At 42.7% G+C, this 21,575-nt stretch overlaps 1 protein-coding gene across 1 annotated transcript; it reads left to right on the forward strand.

Moving 5' to 3' along the window:
- The first annotated feature begins 17,072 nt into the window (after window positions 1–17,072).
- On the forward strand, window positions 17,073–17,862 carry LOC134350270 (transcriptional and immune response regulator-like). The gene has a single exon (XM_063055301.1). The coding sequence runs from the start codon at window positions 17,136–17,138 to the stop codon at window positions 17,442–17,444; it is 309 nt and encodes a 102-aa protein (XP_062911371.1). The 5' UTR covers window positions 17,073–17,135; the 3' UTR covers window positions 17,445–17,862.
- The last annotated feature ends 3,713 nt before the right edge of the window (window positions 17,863–21,575 follow it).

Genomic DNA, 21,575 nt, shown 5'->3' on the forward strand with positions numbered 1-21,575 from the left:
CTTGTTGTAAGCTTTGCAGAATAAGGAAATGCTTCTGTAGTTGTTACAGTCTTGTAGGACACCTTTCTTTGAAAGCTTGATTATGTGACTTTCCTTTGACACTTGTGGCATCTCTCCTTTGTCGCAGATGTTGCAGAACAAAAGTTCAGGGTCTGCCTTCAACGCCTCTGGTGGTATGCTGTCTGGGCCAGCTGCTTTTCCTGACTTTAGCCCTTTGACTGCCTGAACGATTTCCTTCTTTGGTGGACTTGGCATCCAAGTCTGATGGTGCTTCTGGAATTAAAGGAGATTCCGGAGGTAGTTTGGTCAAAAGATCATTGAAGTACTGTGCCCAACCTTGGAGCTGTTCATCTCCTTCAGTTTGGACATTTCCATCTTTATCCTTCACTTGGGTGTTGATCTGGTTGAATTTGCCAGCTTGTTTCTTGGTAGTGTCGTATTGTTTTTTCATATTTCCATTTGCAGAGGCTGCTTCTGCTTGGGATGCAAGGATATTGGTGTACCCTCTCCTGTCCTTCTTGAGGTTTCTCCTTATTTCCTTGTGCACTCTGTGATATTCCCTCTCTGCCTCTGCTTTCTTGTTGCTCTTCCTGCTTCTATTGCATTTTTCTTTTAGCGTTTGCCTCTTGTTGATTGTTTCCGTCATTCCCGGTTTAATTCATCCCTTATGTTCAAGTGTCCTTCTTCCCGGTACTCCCTCACATGTCTCATTTATTGCCACTTTGACAGCGGTCCATTCGTCTTTGCTATCAAGGTCCTCAAGTGCCTCGAACCTGTTGGAATGTGAGAGGGCAGACCTCTGAGCTGTATTTCAGGTAGATCACATTGTACTTCAGTTGCTGATCCGGAGGAGCAAAGCGTCTTTTTTGCTTCACCTGTACTTTGGCAATCAGAAGATGGTGGTCTGATCCTGCATTGGCACTATGTTTCACTTGTACATCATGGAGTGATCTTCGAAGCTTCTTTGCGATGCATACATGGTTGATCTAGTTCTATGATACCGAGTTTGGTGACATGCATGTTGCCTTGTGTATTTACTTATGTAGGAATAAGCTTCCTTCAATAACTAGCTTGAAGTTAGCACGAGTTTCAGCAAGTTGTTCCCCACTTTCATTCATTTCTCTGAGACTGTGTCTCCCCATCACCTGTTCATATCCTGCACTATCCCTGTCTCTTTTCACATTAAAATATCCCAGGACAATGCTGAAGTCTCTTTCCTTCTCTCTACTGATGACTCTACTGATTGCGTTGTAAAACTCGTCTTTGTCTTCTTCCTTAATGTCATTTATTGTGTAACATTTGATAACTGGAGCTGTTATTTTCTTGTGGTTGGTTTTAAAGTTAGCAGTGATGATCCTGGACCTGATGGCTTCCAATGCGATCATGGATCTATGTGCTTCTGGTGTCATCATGAAGGCTGCACCCTCTGTCTGTGGTGCATCATTAGTCTGATGACACTTAATCCTGTTTGTCGGTCGCATGTCCCCAGATGATGCCCATCTTGTCTCACTCAGTCCAAGAACTGGCAGATTGTACCTTTTCATCTCATTTGTTATGATGGTGGATTTTCCTTCCTGGTACATGGTTCTCACATTCCAGGTACCCAAGGTAGATGTGGACTCTGGTGACAAAAAAGTCGTCGGCTGTGCAGGATCCTGAAGACTTTCTGGTTTAGTCAAATCAAACTAGTGAAGTTTGTTCTGGGCAGCCTGAAAGTGTAATCAATGTTCATAACATCAGGTTGGAGACGACTGCCTGAATGGAATATGATGTGATGCTCCTTCTACATGCATTGTGGCAATAGGGGAGACCGTCGATGGACATGTCGATGTGGGAGCAGAAAGTCGAATAGAAATGGTTGGCCACTGAGCGATCCTGTCCCCCAAGCTGTGTCAGGTCTCACCAATGTAGAGGAAACCACATTGAAACACTGGGTGCCATAAATGACCCCAACAAACTGACAGGGTAAGTGCTGCCTTTCATGAGACCATAAAACCACATGGCATAGGAGCAGTATTAGGCCTTTTGGCCCATCAAGCTGCTCTGCCATTCCATCGTGGCTGATTTATTATCCCTCTCAACCCCGTTCTCCTATCTTCTCTCTGTAACCTTTAATCCCCTTACTAATCAAGAACCTATTAACCTCTGCTTTAAATATTCCCAATAACTTAGCCTCCGCAGCCAAAGTGGCAATAAATTCCACAGATTTACCACCCACTGGCTAAAGAAGTTTCTTCTTATCTCTGTTTAAAGGGATGCTTTTCTATTCTGAGGCTCTGCCCTCTGGTCCTAGACTCCCCCACTACAGGAAATATCCTCTCCACATCCACTCTTTCTGGGCCTTTCCACTTGGAAAGAAAGCTGTTGAGACAGGAGAGGTGTTGCACCTGTCACGGTTGTCGGAATATTTGCCCCTGTCTGGAGTGTATGCTAAGGGGGTCTGTGGGTCAAATTGTAATGGATTACCCCTTCTCAATATTGACTCAATTAATAATGTGGATCAAACGAGGACAGAAAACAGAGAAACAGAAAGGTCAGGGGAGGATATTCCAGATTGAGGGCCATGCCAATGATTGTCTGCTGACAATGGAGCAAAGAAATTGGAGGAGGTTGGGAGATTAATGGAGAAGGCAGGATTGAAAAATATGCTGGAAGGAATAAAGAGATGTTTAAGTACCATTATGACCTTTGAAGCCAACATATCACAGTCAGTTACAACTGGTCAATATATAAAAAGTGATATAACCTTTTATGGCAACCTCTACGTTAGCCAAAATACTTGAAAAAAAAACTTGGCAGACCCATATTTCCTTTTGACTCTAAACAGAATCCCTTATCTAGGCACCACAAAGCATTTCCTGTCTTGTGTTCCATAGTTACTGCCCTGTTTGTAACCTCGGTGACTAAAATACGTTGAACTCTCCTGAGTATTGATAGCACTTTCAAAACCTAGAACCTTCCTTTCGGAGTTTACCTATAATGTAATGTTCTGTCACCACCGAATTTACAAATATGTTTGTACAGTTAACACATTTGCATCCACACATCTCTATAAATGCCATCATCTTTGCTGGTGTGTTTGGCCCAACGTGGTGTGAAATGGTTCCTGTAATAGTCTGTGCATTACCGCACTGAATACAGGCTCAACTGTGATGTCTGAGGCCAGCGTCCCTGCTAGTCTGCACCTTGAGATATCATCCCCCACTGGCACGCAGTGCTCTGGTGTGATCAGCTGAGAACTCCATACAGACACTGTGTCTGAGGGACTGGTACCTCCTCACCTAGCTTGCTGTGGTTCCTGTCAGATTAGTGCTGCCACTGAGGGACCCTGGATTGAATGCCCAATTGGTGCGGACTTTCATTGATTGTACTGAGCTAAAGACCTAGGCTCACATATATAGCTCAGGTGCCTAAGAGTTTTCAACTGCACTGTATGGTTATTATTTTACAATGGATTTATTGAGCATACCTACAAAAAAAAAGAATCTCAGGGTTGTTTATGGTGATATATATGTACTTCGAGAATAAATTTACTTTGAACTTGGATCTTTGTTGCTGTTGTTTAGCTGCATGTCAGAAGGATCCATCCATCTTTTTAATGCAGAGTTGATACATGTCTGACTTGTCAACAATTCAAGGATGATCTCTGAAAGGAAATTTTGCATAGTGAGTTAGACTATGCAAAACTTCCGGAACCTCAATCTTTATCAACATTGAAGTTGCCAAAATATCAAAGTGTGTATGGCAATTGTTTCCACTAAGCACTGTTGATCTAAGCAGACAGCTTGTGAGCCATTGATTCACACCTGGACTCCCACTGGTTTCACTCCTGTTCTATGGGGAAGAGTGAACAATCTGCTAGACCATTCAGTACAAGATCTGATCTATACTGAGCACCCAAGAAAGTTCAGACTCTGGTCCACAGTCAAAGATTCCCTGTACATGTGACAATAGTAAACCGATTTACCAAGTGTGCAAATCTATTTGAGTCTGTCAGTTCCAGATAGCAAGTGTTAGGTCTGATTTTCTTCAGCAAGTTGGTCTTTCTTACTATCTGTCATCCGTCTGTGATTGTGGCTTAGTTTTTCTTTCTGTTTGTATGGACTGCATTGCTTAGTCCCATATCCTTGCCTCGAGCACCATTACACAAAGAAACATAAAATGCTTCCAACTGCCATATTGCCATTTGGTCTCACCCTCTCAGAGATATTCCCTTGGTTCTAACTTCTCTTTTCTCTTCCCCAGTCTGAAATATTCATTGCTTCTCGATCCACAGATACCTCCAGACTTGCTGAGTGTTTCCAGCGTTTTCTTCTCGAAAGCAGAGTCACGGTTGAAAATTCTTGAACAACGTGTGCAAATACAGGAGGTACTCATCAGGTCAGGCAGCAGCTATGGAGGGAAATAACACATCAGGCTGTGACACTTCATTGGGTCCTTAGATCTCGTCCTGATGAAGGATCTGGGCTTGAAATGTCGACTGCTCAATCCCGTCCATTAATACTGCCCGACCAGCTGAATTCTTCCAGCATTTTGTGTGTGTAGCTTAAGGTTTGCAGCATCTGCAGAATCTCTTGTGTTCTTGAAAAACCTTGAGCTGGGAAGGCAGTCATTTGACGAGATGCCTCCTTCTCTCCTCTAGAAATTGGTCCATTAAGTCTGTGCTGGGTTAATCCACAGAAAATACAGTGTTCCCATTCAAGTGAGTGCGAATAACTGGGCGCCAGAAGAATTGTTTATGATCATGTATTTGAAATCTAAATGCAAAAGTTGCTACTTTTATTTGTAAATGCTTTTGGATATGAATGAACGTGAATTCACAAATGTCAGTTTTGACAGCTGATGTTTGGGGTGCCTCACCAATTGGCCAATCCAAGAGTTTTGAGGACTCTTGGGTTGTAGTAATTGGCAGGAAGTTGGCCTTGTCATGAATAACTATCTCTAGGACAGACTGCTGCTTCATACAGATCCTTCCAAGCACAAACAAGAGATGAGCTCCCCAACTCAGAGTGACTGAGGAAGATTCACAGAAATAACCACCACAAAACCATTACTGTATAAAGCAACTTTATTCTTCCTGGATTTTTATTTTTCTGGTTTGAAGGGGCTAGCATTTCCCAAAACTAATTAATAGATCAAAATTTGGGAAAATCCAATACAGCTGTGACCAGGTAGCAGCTGGTAGATCAAAGTCATAGACAGAGACAGGTTTATTGTTATCTGCAAAAACACATGTTTGCACAGGTGCGAAGAAAAACCTACTTGCGGCAGCATTATGGGGACATGACATCAGATAAGCACCAACATTCAAAATAAATTTATTATCAAAGCGCATATATATCACCATATACAGCGCCGAGATTTGTTTTCCTTCAGGCATGCTCTGCCAATCCAAGAACCATAACAGAATCAATGAAGGACTAAACCCAACAGAACAGACGAACAGCCAAGGTGCAAAAGATGACAAAATGTGCAAATACAAAAGAAAAAAAAAGAAATAATAATAATAGTACTTAGGCATTATCAAGTGGCAAACATCACTCATCAAAATCTTGCTTTAAAATACAAGCTCATAAATGAAATCATTCCTTACTATAAATACAAGCCTGATCCAGTTTCAGAACCAGAATCCCACAAATCATATTCTGACCGATCAATTATTACAGATAGGGCAATCTATAATAACTGTCTGTATATAATAATACAGGATAAGCAACCAAGAACAACTTATTTAATAGATATTGCCATTCCAAACACACATAACTTACAGAAATCAATAAGTGAAAAACACCAGAAAAATGCTGAAATAAAGAGTAAATTGAAAGACTATGGAACATGAACAGGGTATACGTTGTCCTGATAGTAATATCTACAACTGGTGTCATCCCAAAGACGCTGCACAATAGCATTAAGCAGTATCTACTCTATGTAAATCTTCAGAAAGCCACAATACTAAACACCATGAGAATAGTTGGGAAGTTCCTAGTAATTGACAAATGAGTGTGCTTGGCTATGCCCGTACCTCGGGTTTTACCATTTTGACCTGAGGAAAATAAATAATAATAATAATAATAAATAAGCAACAAATATTGAGAACAGAGGTGAAGAGTCCTTGGAAGTGAGTTCATTGTTGTGGGAACAGTTCAGTGATGGAGTGAGTGAAGTTATCAAGAGCCTGGCCTGCTGCGTTCACCAGCAACTTTGATGTATGTTGTTATCAAGAGCCTGATGGCTGAGGGATAATAACTGCTCCTGAACCTGGTGATGTGAGTCCTGAGGCTCCTGTACTTTCTTCCTGATGGCAGCAGCAAGAGGAGAGCATGGTCTGGTTCATGCACAAGAAAAACATAAATTATACAAAAACAACACAATTAAAAACAAAGTTCACAGCAGTTCAGCCTGGTCATAGTATTTCCATACTAATGTAGTGACTAGGATTGTGCCACTTTGTTGAAGAATGCAAAGGCTGAAGGGAAGTAACTATTCTTGAATTCAGTGGTGTGGGATATCAGACTTCTCTACCTCCTCCCTGATGGTAGGTACAAGATGGCATAGCTTGGGTGGCAGGGATATTTGGTGATAGATGTTGCCTTTGTGAGATAGCACGTCAAGCAGATACTACTGGTGGTAGCATTTGGAGATTGAGCAGAGACTATTGAGGAAAAAACTTTTGTACAATTCATCTGTGCTTGGTCAAGCCAAGTCTGAGAAATGTCTTCAATGTGAGTTACGAAAGACTTGCATGTTGAACTGCAGGGTAAATATATTCTGCATCTTGCTTAAAATAGGATTACTTTTATTTAATTTTTGACTGAAGTTAATTAAGCAGAAGTAATTATAATTAGTGCAATTCAATTTCCACAATATTATGTATATTTATGGCGGATATTAACATCGCAGGTTAACTGATTGTGTGACAGTCTTCTCTCTTTCCCCTCCCAAGACAATATATTTGTGACTGCAGTGAGAACAATGACAAATAAGATACAACTTATCTGCAAGAAGCACTCTAACACCCTTTCTGTGGCCATATAAAATGTCCGGGAGATGAAGCAGTCCTGGCAAATGCAGCCCCTCAGCTGTTTCCTCTAATTGAATTCTGTAGTTCACTATTGTTCTGAAGTCTTTAAGGTGGGTTAAACACAGGCGCTCGAGTTGCTTGCATTTCCTTTTAAGGCGCCTCTTTTTGATATTGGCTTCGGTTCACAAAAATAGCATCTGAAGCCATTCTATCTTGAAGTTAGTACAAGGACAGCAATTCGAAATATGCAATTTTTTAACATTATACTATTTAAAGGTTTTATTTTCCAAAACTGCTGACTGTTTGTGTTGATAAGAATCCCATAAGAATTTGATGCTATTATTAGAATTGCTGAGTGGGAGATGAAGAAGTATTTTTCACCCATGAAGATCTGGAGCTGATTGTCTGAAAGGGTTTTTAAAGATTTACAGTATATATAAGCTTTATTTGTCACATGTACATTGAAACATACAGTGACATGAATCTGTTTTTCGTCAAATCAAATCAGTGAGGTTTGTGCTGGGTGGCCCGCAAGTGTCACCATGCTTCCAGTGCTAACAAGGCATGCCCATAATTCAACTAACCCAAACTCTGCATCTTTGGAATATGGTGGGAAACCAGAGCACTCAGAGGAAACCCACTCAGTCACTGGGAAAATGTACAAACTCCTTACAAATAGTGGCGGGAATTGAACTCCGAATCCTGTAGGTGGCGCTGTAAAGCATTATACTAACTGCTGCACTACCATGCCACCCCCTACTCGTTCCCCACCCACCCGCAGTAGTGGAGAAAGAAACCTTTAACACATTGAGGCATACGAATTCTGATGTTTGCAGCTAGCATGGGGAAGAATTGGTTCAACGACCCATCTCAGAGGCGCAAATTTTCTGCGATTTTATAACTCAGGGAGGTGGTGCCTTTGAATGTTCAGGGCACACCATATGCGAAGCATGAGGCTAAAAATTCAGGCGCTGGAAATGCAGGAATTTTGGAAAGTGCAAACCATAGTGGATTCAGCCCAAAATATTGCTGGCATATTCCTCCCTACCATTGATAGTATTACATGGGGTGCTTCCTAAAGAAGGCAGCATCTATCACCAATGATCCCCACCATCCGGGCCATGCTAACTTTTCTCAGTTACCACCGGGCAGGACGTGCAGAATCTTGAAGTCTCGTAACCCCAGATTCAAGAACAGTTGCTTCCCTTCAGTCACTCAGTGCTTGCACAGCCTTCATCACTCCCTTGGCACAGCAACACCATGACCACCTTGTCCTACAATGGAATTTATTTTTATTGTTCTAATAGTGTTTTTTCATGTAGAAAATGTGTATCACTTATGTTCTCCTTGCAAATATGCCGATGATTCAGATGCACTTGTTTTGCATTGTACTTGTGCACACATCTCTGTGTGCATCTGACAATAAACTTGACTTTGACTTTAAAAGATGTGACTTTAAAATGACGCACAGAAAGAAAAATTACAGCACGTAATGTACCCAGCACTAACCTCCCATTGTTTTGCTTCAGTGTGTTGAAACATATTTCCTAAAAGTAGAATTGACTGACAATGTTCTGACATTATGTAGATTCTCTGATTATTGTCCTACTTATTTGATTGGAATTAATCCAGAAGCTACCGTTGACATCTTTCATAGCCGCCAAATGAATCCTAAATAGATTGTGGATGTTGTTGACAAAACCAACATTTATCGCCATGCAGAAGGTGTTTCGGAAAGCACTTATGGTTAGCAGATGGCAAGGGGCAAGGCCACCAGACTAGGTAGCCCAGGTTCATTCCTGACCTCAGGTGCTGTCTGTGTGGAGTTTGCATGTTCTCCCTATAACCCGATGGATTTTCCCTGGGTGCTTCGGTTTTCTCCTATGTCCTGAGGCTGTCTAGCTTGATAGGTTCACTGGGTACGGTAAAGTGAATGTAAAGTTAAAGATTAGTCTTATTTGTCACACGTACATCGAAACATAGTGAAATGCAAATCAAATCAGCGAGCATCGTGCTGGACAGCCTGCAGGTATTGCCACGACTCTGGTGCCAACATAACATGTCCACAACTCACGAGACCTAACCGTACACCTTTGGAACGTGGGGGGAAACTAGAGCACCTGGGGAAACCAGAGCAGTCATAAGGTGAGCGTACAAACTCCTTACAGAGAGTGGCAGGAATCGAACGCTGGATGCGCCGTAAAGTGCTGTTACACTACAACACCACCCTAACCTAGTATGTAGTTGAGTGACAGAATACGGCGGAGGGAGCTGGTGAAAATATGGGGAAAGTAAAAACTGAGATTATTGTCAGATTAGTGTAGATGGTCAGTGCAGACTCAGTGGGCTGAAGGACCCATTTTGTTGCTTTCTCTCACTGTGACTCTACGACATTACTGAACTAGATGGTTTCTAAAAAACAAAGAAATAATTTCATATGGCTAAGAGCACGTGCAAATTGCATTTTTTAATCAACTTAATTTGCATTACAATTTCATTTACATTATGGTATGAAGTAGAACATGGTTAAGTTATTAGTCGAACAGCTGAAGTACCGAATTATTAATCCAATGACATGAGTTTAAGTCCCACACCATTGTCAAAATTCTTGCCTAAGGGTGACCCGCAGGCTAGCAGAAGGAAGGAGCACCTTACAATTCCTTTGGTAGAGATGTATCTCCACCAGTGTCAAAATGCCTCCTCAGTCTAAGGGCAATGAGGGATGGACGATAAATGCTGGCATTTCAGGTGAAGTCCATGTCCTGTGATTCAATAAATGAAAATGCCGCAGTAATTGAGGTGAGTTTTGAACTCATAACACATACAGCATTAAGCTAGGGATTGAAGATGTTATGTCCTGTAATCACCCTGTGCTAATCGGTGCTGGAAACGAGCTGAGGAAATTAATCAATACTTTTTGCTGCTGATCACTATCCAGTGATCCATGCTGGACCACTATTAGATAGTCCTTCTTCAAGTGGAGACACAAAAGACGACAGATGCTGGAGGAACTCACTGCTGCATGTCCCGTTGTTCCTCTAGCATTTTGTTTGGTTCTTCATTCCTGAAATGCCTTGGTTGAATGCCCTAGTTGGGTGGTCTTTCATTGATTCTGTTATGGTTATTATTCTATAGATTTATTGAGCATGCCCACAAGAAAATGAATCTCATATTGTATATAGTGACATTTGATAATAACATTTATTTTGAACTTTGAAAATGGTTGTGAGTATGTGTTGCCCTTAATAGAGTGATCATCTGTCAAAATTAGCCGGGGAAGTTGCAGAAAAGATTGCGTAAGATTTTGCGTAATGTTGTAATTTTGTTTACATTATTCTGCTTCTGGGGCTGGGAGTCTAGATATTTTACTGGGACAGGGCAGAGGCATGGGTGTTTGGGCTGTGTGTGTCCTGCAGACCATATTCATCAGGGGCATTGGCACAGCCTCCAGAGGGCTGGGTGGCGGAAGGAGTAAAGGACCTGGATTTCCATAATATCTAGGAGTACAAAATGGGACTAAAATGTGCTATTTATGATTCAACTTGACACTATGAAATAATATTGTCCAAGCAATGGCTGTAGTGATTCAGTTAAAAAGATACAAAGAATCAGGTTTGTTCATCTGAGAACAGAGAAGATTGAGGAGGATCACAATGGGTTTAGACAAGATAAATAGAAAGATGCTGTTCCCATCAAAGACATAAGAGATTTAAAATGATTGACAAAATATCCAGAGCCGACGAGAACAATTTGCTTACTGCACACGATTAGTTATGATCTGGAACGCGCTGCTTGAAAGAGTGGCAGATGGAGCTTTAATTGTAGCTTTCAAAAGAGAGTTAGATGAATATATTTAGATAAAAGCTTTGCAAGGCTCTGAAGAATGGGAAGGACTTGATTGTTCTTCAGAGAACTAGCACAGACCTGTTGGACAAATGGCCTCCACTGACCTGCAATGCTGCCTCAGTTCTATGCTTCAATGACAGTATTTATTTATAAATTCTGCCATCAATATTTGATGAGGGCAAAGATTCTATGACTAATTTTTCTTAAAAGTTTGCATGAACACTGCTGCTATTTTTATGCTATCATTCCTGCTTTGCTAAGTTTAGCAAATGGTGGCATTTCCCTTCTATCGACATTGAATTCCTTCCCCAATTACCACAGACCTTCCGTGCCATCATAGTGCTGAGACAGCGGAGCCAATGTGCAAACATTAGCAGTGAAAAGGTGCATTTCTGCTGAATATTGAATAAGACATAACACATAGGAGCAGAATTAGGCCATTCAGCCTATCAAGTCTGCTCTCCCATTCCATCCATCATGGATGATTTATTTTCTCTTTCACCCTCTTTCTCCTGCCTTCTCCCTCTTGACAGCCTTACTAATGAAGAAACGATCAACCTCTGCTTTACATATACCCAATGACTTGGCCCCCACTGCCTTCTGTGGCAATGAATTCCACAGATTCACTACCTTCTGGCTGAACAAATGTCTCCTTATCTTTGTTCTAAAGGGATGTCCTTCGATTCCGAGACTGTCCTACACCCCCACAATAGGAAGCATCCATTCTGCCTGGGCCTAGTCTGCTCAGAGGTGAGCGTGAGTCACATCTAGAACAAATCAAACTGCATCCCAGTCCTCTGGCTCACTGAAATGTGGTACCGATCTCAAATCTGACCTCTTGCCAATGCACCGTATTTGGTCACAGCACGTGGCGGCCAGAGAACTGTATAATTAGTTTCTGAGTTTCCAGTTGCTTTATGTTGTCAATTGCAATACTGATCTCCACTTATTACTTAAGTAGCCGATCAAACGTTGCAGGAAGTCCAGCGATGAAGGTTAATTAAACATTGCTGTGAGTATTTGAAATCATAGCTTCCCTGAAAACCTTGAGTGTCCTTTATTGTATAGAGCCCTGTTATAAGCCATCACTTCCATGTAACTTAGGTTGTGGTAATGGTTACTGTATAAAAAAGTATTTTTTTGTTGTTCATCAACAAATGATGCAAAGATATTTCCTGGGAGTTAAGTGGCAGACTTAACACTGCTGCAGTCCAATTCACAAGTGCCAACTTTCCTGATACCTTGCCGACTGTGAGCTTAGACAATAGGATTGGCTCATGACGAAGCTAGCAACATTGCCTGGCCGTACAGCGACATGATGGTCATGATGCAGGGGGGAGTGGTGTTGACTGAACATCGAGAGTACGGTGAGAAGGAAATAGACATATTGAAGTGTACTTTTAACAAACTTTCCGCAAGCTGTGGTCACTGACAGTGCATAACCTTGCAGGGGGTCAGTTCCTAAATGTCATTAGCTTATTTTGTCACCATTTACAGAATAAAAAGAAATGAGGGCTGTTGTTGTATCAGCAATAAATTATCACATACCACAAATGGAACTAGCTTGGACAGATATCTTGGTCGTCGCAGATGAACTGGTCCAAAGAGCCTATTTCTGTACTGTATAACTTTATGTCTCTAACTGTATTTACTACTTTTGTTTTGAAACTAGATCATAAGAACAAGATGCAGGAGAGAGCACTTCAATACTGTTCAATTTTCTGCAAATTGCTTGATTCCTCTGTAGATCAAAACTCTTACCTCAGTCTTCAATACGCTCAATGCCTCATCCTCCACATCTCTCCGGGATATTTAACCCTAAGCATACACAACTCCCTGGGAGAACAACCTTCCTCTCATCCGAGTCTTAAATTGTTGACTCCTGAACCCCTGAGACCCACTATGCTGATATACAAGTGAGCAGCTCTATCATCACGTGACAGGGTAAAACACCAAAAAAAGTATTTTCTCCGAGGATGATCTCGAGCCAAAGCTGCACTGAAAGTGGAGCCAGTTCTGTATGTTCTTTACATTAGAAGCACCAATTTATCCTTTGCTTTTCTTTCTCTCTCATATTTTCACAATTTATTTTTACCCCACTTGAAAGTTATTATTTCAATCTGTATTTCACGGAGAAGGCGCCACACTTATTAGGATACCAAAGGTCCATCAAACGTGGTGTCGTGATGTGTACTGTTATTATTGGTTTTCTGCAAAACTGCAGAAAGATGCACTTTTTGAAATGATTAATTTATGATTGTGCCACTTTTCAGCTGGGAGAGAAATAAGCAATTTAATATTTATGAATTTTAAAATGGCTGCTGATAGAGAAAAACATTCTTATTTGACTCTCATTTGGCCACTCAGGAGAGAGTCTGGGATCTTTGTCATGGGAAACTTCGAATGGGCTTCGGTTATGAAATTGAATTGTAGCTCCCACTTTCATTCTAACATCTAGAATACACCCTAAATAATGGGTATGGTAGGGTGTAAAAGCCAATAGAATCTACCAGTAAAGGTAGTGCAGCAAAGGGCAATCAAAAATGAAGAAGATGTGCATTTTTCTCCTGTGCTTCAGAATATGATAAATATTTTTAAACAAGGATATCTGACAGGGGTTTGCATGGTATAGTCCAGCGAGACAGACTTTTCTATAGTGACCATGAGGGAATTTTCTGGACCACTTTGACGTTGAATGTAGACAAGGCTGGAACCATTATTTCAGAAGGAGATGATCATTTAATATTCTTTGCTGAAATAATGCAGAAAAGCAACCTTCACTGGCAAGGAACCCCAAAGGCAGCCAGCAAATAAATTTTTAATAATCATGTAAACATCAAAAATGAGGCAATGGGCTCAAACCGCAGGAAAGGTATGCAAATATACCCGGGCAACTACATTACAATGTCAGCCGATTAGATGCAGAGGTCTGCCCAAGGAGAAACAAAATTAGCTTCTTACATTTTAATCTGCTTTCAAATATTTGTTCAGTTCTGTGATATCAAAGATGACTGTAAACACTCAGTGGCCACTTTATTAAGTACATCTGCACACTTGCTCATTAATGCAAATATCCAGTCAGCCTATCATATAGCAGCAACTCAGTGTATTAAAGCATACAGAGCAGGTCAAGAGGTTCAGTTGTTGTTCAGATCAAACACCAGCATGGGGAAGAAATGTGATCTAAGTGACTCTGTCCATGGAATGATTTTTGGTGCCAGACAGTTCTATGGGTGTAAATGCCTTGTTAATGACAAAGATCAGAGGAGAATGGCCAGACTGGTTCAAGCTGACAGGAAGGCGACAGTAACTCAAATAACCACGCATTACAACAGTGGTGTGCAGAAGAACATCTCTGAATGCACAACACATTGAGCTACAGCAGCAGAAGACAATGAATATACACTTAGTGGCTACATTATTAGGCACTGAAGGTACCTAATAAAACGGCCACTGAGGGTGGAATCATAGAATTGTTGTGGAATAGAAGAGGTTAGTTGGTTAATTAAGTCTGTGCTGACCTCTATCAGTCCTGTTACCCTGATCTCCCCTCATTGTTCTGATAATGACTCTCACACTGGCTGATCCAATTTGATGTTGATGGCTCTGTTGACTTTGTTTTTGATACTACTAAGCCAGAGAGTTCCAGATGATATGCATTCTCAGAATATCTGTTGCCTCGGATTTTAAATCTTCTATCCTGCCCTTATAGAACGTACAACACCCAGGAACAGGGCCTTTGCCCACAATACTGTGTCAAACTAATCAATTGAGTAATTGTAAGCCTAAAATAAACTAATTCTTTCTGTCAATGCAGTGCTCATGTTCCTCCATTCTCTGCAAATTCATGTGCCTATCCGAGAGCCTCTTAAATGCCTGTGTGGGCTAAATACAGGACATTGGCAGCAGCTGAGTGGAAACCAAGGTTAGCATGAACTGGCTGGGCTGAAGGGCCTGTATCCATGCTGTATTTCACTTTGACTCTTTGACTGTATCACATTTGCCTCTTCTACCATCCCCTGGTAGAGCATTTCAGGTACCCACCATTCTCCGTGTAAAAATCTTACCTCACTCATCTCCTTTGAGCTTTCGCCTTGTCATAGTCATAGTCATACTTTATTGATCCCGGGGGAAATTGGTTTTAGACATTAGGGTTGTATTAGACATTATAAAGGTGAAAGAAAGATACTGGCTGTCTACTCCACCAACGCCTTTCATATCGTGAGGCTGTGCTGTCTTGTCCCGGACCCACCCACTGTAGGAACCATCCTCTCCACATCCAGTCTATCTAGACCTTTCAATATTTGATAGGTTTCTACGATATTCCCCCCCATTCTTCTAAACTCCTGTCAGCACGGGCCCAGAGCCATCAAAAGCTCCTTATCCATTAACCCCTTCATTCCCAGAATCATGAACCTTCTCCAATGTCAGTACATCTTTTCTTAGAAAAGGGGCCCAAAACTGCTCACAATTGTCCAAGTACGATCTGATCAGTGCCTTAAAAGCCTCACCATCACATACCTGCTCTCATTTTCTAGTCCTTTATAAATGAAGGCAAATTCAATGTTAGCATTCATCGATTCAACTTGTAAGTTAACCTGTAGAGAGTCCTGCACAAGGACTCCCAAGTCCCTTTGCACCTCTGATATTTGAAAATAGTCTATGCCATTATTCCATCTACCAAAGCGTGTGGCCATACATTTCACTGCACTATGTTCCACCTGCTACTTCTTTGCCCATTCTCTCAATACATCTAAGTCCTTCTGCAGACTCCCTGCTTCCTCAACACCACTGCCCTGCCACCTGTCTGCAATTTTGACCACAAAGCCATCAATTCTGTCATCCAAATCGTTGATGTATGATGTGAAAAGAAGCAGAGCCAATACTTACCCACTCGGCGGTCTGGACTCAGCCAGGGTACGGTTCGCTCCCCTGAAGCAGCTGTGTGAATCTGACGAGATTGATGCTTTCGCGGGCAGTACAGGAGGCCACAGCTGCAGGAATCTGCAGCAACAAGCAACCTGCTGGGGGGGGGGGATCTCCATGGGTCAAGCAGCACCTGTGAGGGAATATATTGACAATTCCCTTCCCCATCAGCAAAGAGATTCTGCAGCTGTTGGAAATCCAGAGCAACACACACAAAATGCGGGAGGAACTCAGCAGGTCAGGCAGCATCTGCGGAGAGGAATGAAGAGTTGACAGTTCGGGCTGCGACTCTTCCTCAGGGCCGGAAAGAGGAAGAAGCTAGAATAAGACGGTGGGGAGGAGGGGGAGAAGTACAAGCTAGGAGGTGATAGGTGCAGCCAGGTTGGTGAGGGAGGGGGAAAGAAGTAAGAAGCTGAGGGGGGGAGGTTGGATAGATGGAAAAGGCTGAAGGAGAAGGAACTTCCTTCCTGCCACTGATTGAGTTCCTCCAGCACATTGTTGCTAGTACTTTTATAGTCTTCGTGGCTGTTGTCCATTGGGTTCGCCGATGGCAGGAAGGTTTTATAGCGGAAAAGCCATTACACTGGTGTGGTTCCACTCTCTCAACCTCAGAAGTCCGGGTCTAGGGGTACGAGCGAGCATCACAAACTAGGTTGCATCCTTGGTCATAGAAGATGATCATGACCTGTCCCGTGCCTTGCCATGCCCAGCGCTTTGCAGTCCCACCTTCCTGGCTATTGCATGTCACCATAGCTCTCATCTGCACAGTCCGCTGGAGCTGACTTCTCATGCTAGGCCAGGCATGTAAATATCGCACACAGGATGGTAGAGCACCAGGCAGGCCATCTGAACCTGGTCTTGTGCCAATCTTGATGCCAAATTCTAAACGTCCTCCTCACAGGTATCAAGAATATCAAATTGTCCGACAATATCAAATCAACCTCAAATTGTCCAGAATTGTAAGACACACATTTCTGCAGTACTGTGAATGTATAAAATCGATAGTATTGCTTGCCTGTATTTATACAAGCTGTGCAAGGCTTTTATTTTAATTTTGGGAAATAGCTTGCATGCAATAAAATGTTTAATTCTGCGGAAGGGAGAAGTTGTAATAAGTGCATTTGCAGATGTTCCACGCGTCTGTACAGTTTGGTCTGGGGAGTAAAACAGACACAGAGGTGGAGCTTTTGAAGGCGCCAGGGCTGGGCGGATGCTGTCCGTGTGGACGCCCTGGGATCAGTCGTGCAGGCTCTCTTCGCCTATAAATACCAGGCGGTACGGGGCTCTGTGCAGCTCCTGAAGACTTGCAGCCTTGGGAGGCCTGGCTCAGAGACAAATCACCATGAGCTCAGCCGAGGAGTGCGGACCCTACTCTCAGCTGGTCAGCCCTCTGGTTTATGGCCAGCGCTTCGACACGCACCTCCGCAAGGCAGCGCTGCCTGACATCTTCCATTCTGTCAACCACACGGCGATGCAGAGGCTGTTCCAGAGGTCCGGGGACAAGAAAGCGGAGGAGAGGGCGCGGATCATCTGCTCGAACCAGAGCAGCGAGGAGATCAGCCGAGCGCTGCTGGCTCTCAGAGTCCGCAGGAAAGCGAAGCTCATGCAGTTGTTCCGCATGGGTTGGAAATCGATGAAAATCTTCTCGTAGAGTGGGAGTCCGTGGCCGTTTAGCACCGCGCACCATCTCCCAAGCATGTGAAGCACTGCAAAGCGTGGAAAGGATGGAACTTTCTTCATTGCAAAAGTTCGCTTCGTGAAGCGGCTTGAGGCAGAAGAAATTAAAACAAAGTTTCGAAATGGAATGGACACTTGCATCTCATAGGTGCGTGAATTCAGTGGCCGTGCGGACTGACGAAGGTCCCGTTAAGGAACTGGTTTGATGGCCACTTGATAAATAATGACACAAGTTGGTAGATTTTCAGGAGCAGCTGGAGAACTTTTAAAGGACTTTTGAAACAAAATCTCAGGAAGAACAGATTGTACAGTTTATTTATTGTTGACGCTGGCGGTAGAGCCAATTATTTTGTTAATGATGCGGTGATTCCGTAATTTAATAAACATTGAAAACTGTATTTACGCTTTGGTTGTTTCTTAAGCCACCTAGTTCACACCCCGGGTTAATAGCGTGCTCCCCTTGATACCTGCATCTGATTTGGAGACACAAGGGACTGCAAATACAGGAGTCTGGAGCAACAGTCAAACTGCGAAATACTCGGCGGGTCGAGCAGCATTGGCCGATGGAAGTGGATAGTCGGGAGTTTGGGGCGAGACCCTTCGTTTTGGACACTGATGCTGCCTGCTCCGCCGAGTCTTTTCTGCAGTTTGCTCTTTGCTCCAGTACACCTGAATTGTTGCGTTTAAAATTCCCACTTCTGTACACTTCTTCACGAACTGATTCAGAATCAGGTTTAATATCACTGGCATTTGTCGTGAAAATTTGTTGTTGGACGGCAACAGTCCTGGGTGATGGGGCTTCATAATGATGGATGCCGCCTTTTTCAGGCATCCATCATTAAAATAAAATCATTTTGATTTAAATCTTAGTATATACTAAACAATATATTGGTTTTAAACGGAACATGTTAATTGTCGTAGTTACCTCTGGAATTGTGGCAGTCATTTCGATTATCTAGGAACATACGGATTTTTTTTAAAGATTCAAAGCCACAGTTTTTTAAGAGCACGGTTTATCGGCAAGGAATCGGAATATGGGCCAAAGGTTTAATGTCATCGGATATGTCGTGAAATACGTTGTTTTGCGGCAGAAGTACGTAGCAATACACAATAAAACAATTAAATTACAGTAGAAGAGCGTGCGCGAGCACACAGACATGCGTACATAAAGTAAACAGTGGAAAATAGAGGAGAAAATGCTAAATCAAAGTGAGGAAATGTACACGGGTTAACTGCTCATTCAGAAATCTGATGGCACGGGGAAAAAAGCTACCCCTAAAACACGAGTGTTTTCAGGCTCCTTGGGCATGTCTGGGGTGGTGGGGTCCTCAATGACAGACGAAGCCTTTTTAAGGCATTGCCTTTTGAAGATGTCAAAGGGTTAATAGTAGAGTGAAGTAGAAGGATACAAATCTCTTTTCCACGTTCAAGTGCGATGTGCGAGGCATGCTGTACTGAAAGTGCGGTAGGTGCCTGGAACTGCTACCAGGGGAGGTGGGGGAAGCAGATACGTTTAAGAGACACTTATAGACATGTGAACAGGTAGGGAATGGGTCAGGGTGAGTTAGGCTTAGAGGGATACGGAATTAACACAGGCAGATGGGACTGGGACAGATGGGAAAGCTGTCAGCCTGAGGACGAGCGGAGTGAACTTCAGTGAACACGGCATTCTGATGTAAGGCCAATTTACGTGAAACTTAAATTGCCGGCGATCGAGGGGATTACTGGACTGCCTTCCCTGCTCTGTAAGATCATAGAGAAGGGAAGGCTAATGTGTGGGAGCATTCAGTTTTGTCCAATCCTTTGCAGACAAACTACAGTATCCCAAGGCACATTCTGATTAAAAATGTCTCTCCTTCAGACCACATTACATCACACGTAGAGGTCCTTCAGGTTAACACGAGACCTTCTGCTTTTATTTCTTCGGTGGGAAATATTGGAATAACGAGTGTGTTCCCTTCAGTGAGCAGCCTGGTTATTACAATTTCTTTGCACTGTGCCATCCTTTAACATTTGGTTGAGAATCTTTGAGCATCTGTGTTTATCCTACATGTTTGCTTTGAGAAACAGTAACGATTCCCAGCTCAGTGACAATAGCATCTGGTTTCTGTTAATGCTACCACCATTCAACAGTTTATACCAAACAGACCTGTCGTCCTGCACGGCCTCGACTTCTTAAATGTGCTATCCTGATAGATCCAGGACTTCTGGATCTTCCCGTCTCAGAATATAGCCCCATCCTCGACACCCTCCGCTCCACTGGTTTCTTGAAACAGCCTCGACAGCCCTAATGAACCCTTTTTTACACGGTCAGATTTCTGAACATAGGATGAAAATAGAAACATAGAAAACCTACAGCATAATACAGGCCCTTCAGCCCACGATGCCGTGCCGAACATGTACTTATTTTAGAAATTACCTTAGGTTACCCACAGCCCTCTATTTTTCTAATCTCCATGTACCTATCCCCTATCGTATCCACCTTCGTCACCATCACCGGCAGCCCATTCCACGCACTCACAACCCTCTGTGTAAAAAACTTGCCTCTGATATCTCCTCTGTACCTACTTCCAAGCACCTTAAAACTGTGCCCTCTAGTGTTAGCTATTTCAGCTCTGGGAAAAAGTCTCTGACTATCCACATGATCAATACCTCTCATCATCTTATACACCTCTATCAGGTCACCTCTCATCCTCCATCACTCCAAGGAGAAATGGCCAAGTTCACTCAACCTTTTCTCATAAGGCATGCTCCCCAATCCAGACAACATCCTTATAAATCTCCTCTGCACTCTCTCTATAGCATCCACATCCTTCCTGTAATGTGGTGACTAGAACTGAACACAATACTCCAAGTGCGGTCTAACTAAGGTTTTATACAGCTGTAACATTATCTCATAGCTTTTAAACTCAATTCCATGGTTGATGAAAGCCAATGCACTGTATGCCTTCTTAACCACACAGTCAACCCGCGCAGCAGCTTTGAGTGTCCTGTGGACTCGGACCCCAAGATCCCTCTGATCCTCCACACTGCCAAGAGTCTTATCATTAATACTATATTCTGCCATTATATTTGACCTACCAAAATGAACCACCTCACACTTATGAACTCCATCTGCCACTTCTCAGCCCAGTTTTGCATCCTATTGATGTCCCGCTGTAACCTCTGACAGCCCTCCACGCTATCCATAACACCCCCAACCTTTGTGTCATCAGCAAATTTATGAACCCATCCCTCCACTTCCTCATCCAGGTCATTTATAAAAATCACGAAGAGAAGGGGTCCCACAACAGATCCCTGAGGCACACCACTGGTCACCAACCTCCATGCAGAATAGGACCTGTCTACAACCACTCTTTACCTTCTGTGGGCAGCCAATTCTGGATCACCTCACTATTTTTGCCTCTCTTTTTGCTCTACATATTTTTATATATCCTTTTTATATTTTATGTATTGCACAATGTTGTCTGTGATAATAAACCTGATTCTGGTTCTCTCACTAATTGCTTTAGTACAGATTTTGGAAGAGCAGCATCCTTGAACAGGTCTCCAGCATCTAAAGGTGCTAATCAGTTTTAAAAAGCGTTTCACAAACCTGTCAATAGAATGCAAAGAATGGATTTTGTCCCAACACAGAGAGGCAGTTCTGGGATACAACACATAAATTACTGTAGCAGCAACATGTAAATCTCGGGTGACACAGCCACAGAATTGGCAGTGCAGCAGATACAGTAATTCCACTCATGAATATGCATATGCCCGCTAATTATTATTTCATTGTGATGGTATTTAACTCCATTCTTTTCATCATAGTGCTTGTTGAGACTTGACCAAAACACCACAACTTTTTGCTGTCAGCTTGCATTCGGCCTTGCCTGAGAAAATTGGGCTGTCGAGTCACCTGATGCTGTAGGCTAGCGATATTGGTTTTATATTTAGTTATTCCTTTCAGCTGCAGTGTTGGCTTCGTTTTCCACTTGAGAGTTTCAATTAACGGCCCTGTTCGACCTAGCGTTTATTGTTTTATTTCCCTCTAATTCTGTTCGCATTAAAGTCTGTAAACTATCGACCCACTTTCAGTGTCTGTCACTCCGCGTTTTGGGCC

Source organism: Mobula hypostoma, chromosome 8, assembly GCF_963921235.1.
Source record: "Mobula hypostoma chromosome 8, sMobHyp1.1, whole genome shotgun sequence".
NCBI lineage: Eukaryota > Metazoa > Chordata > Chondrichthyes > Myliobatiformes > Myliobatidae > Mobula > Mobula hypostoma.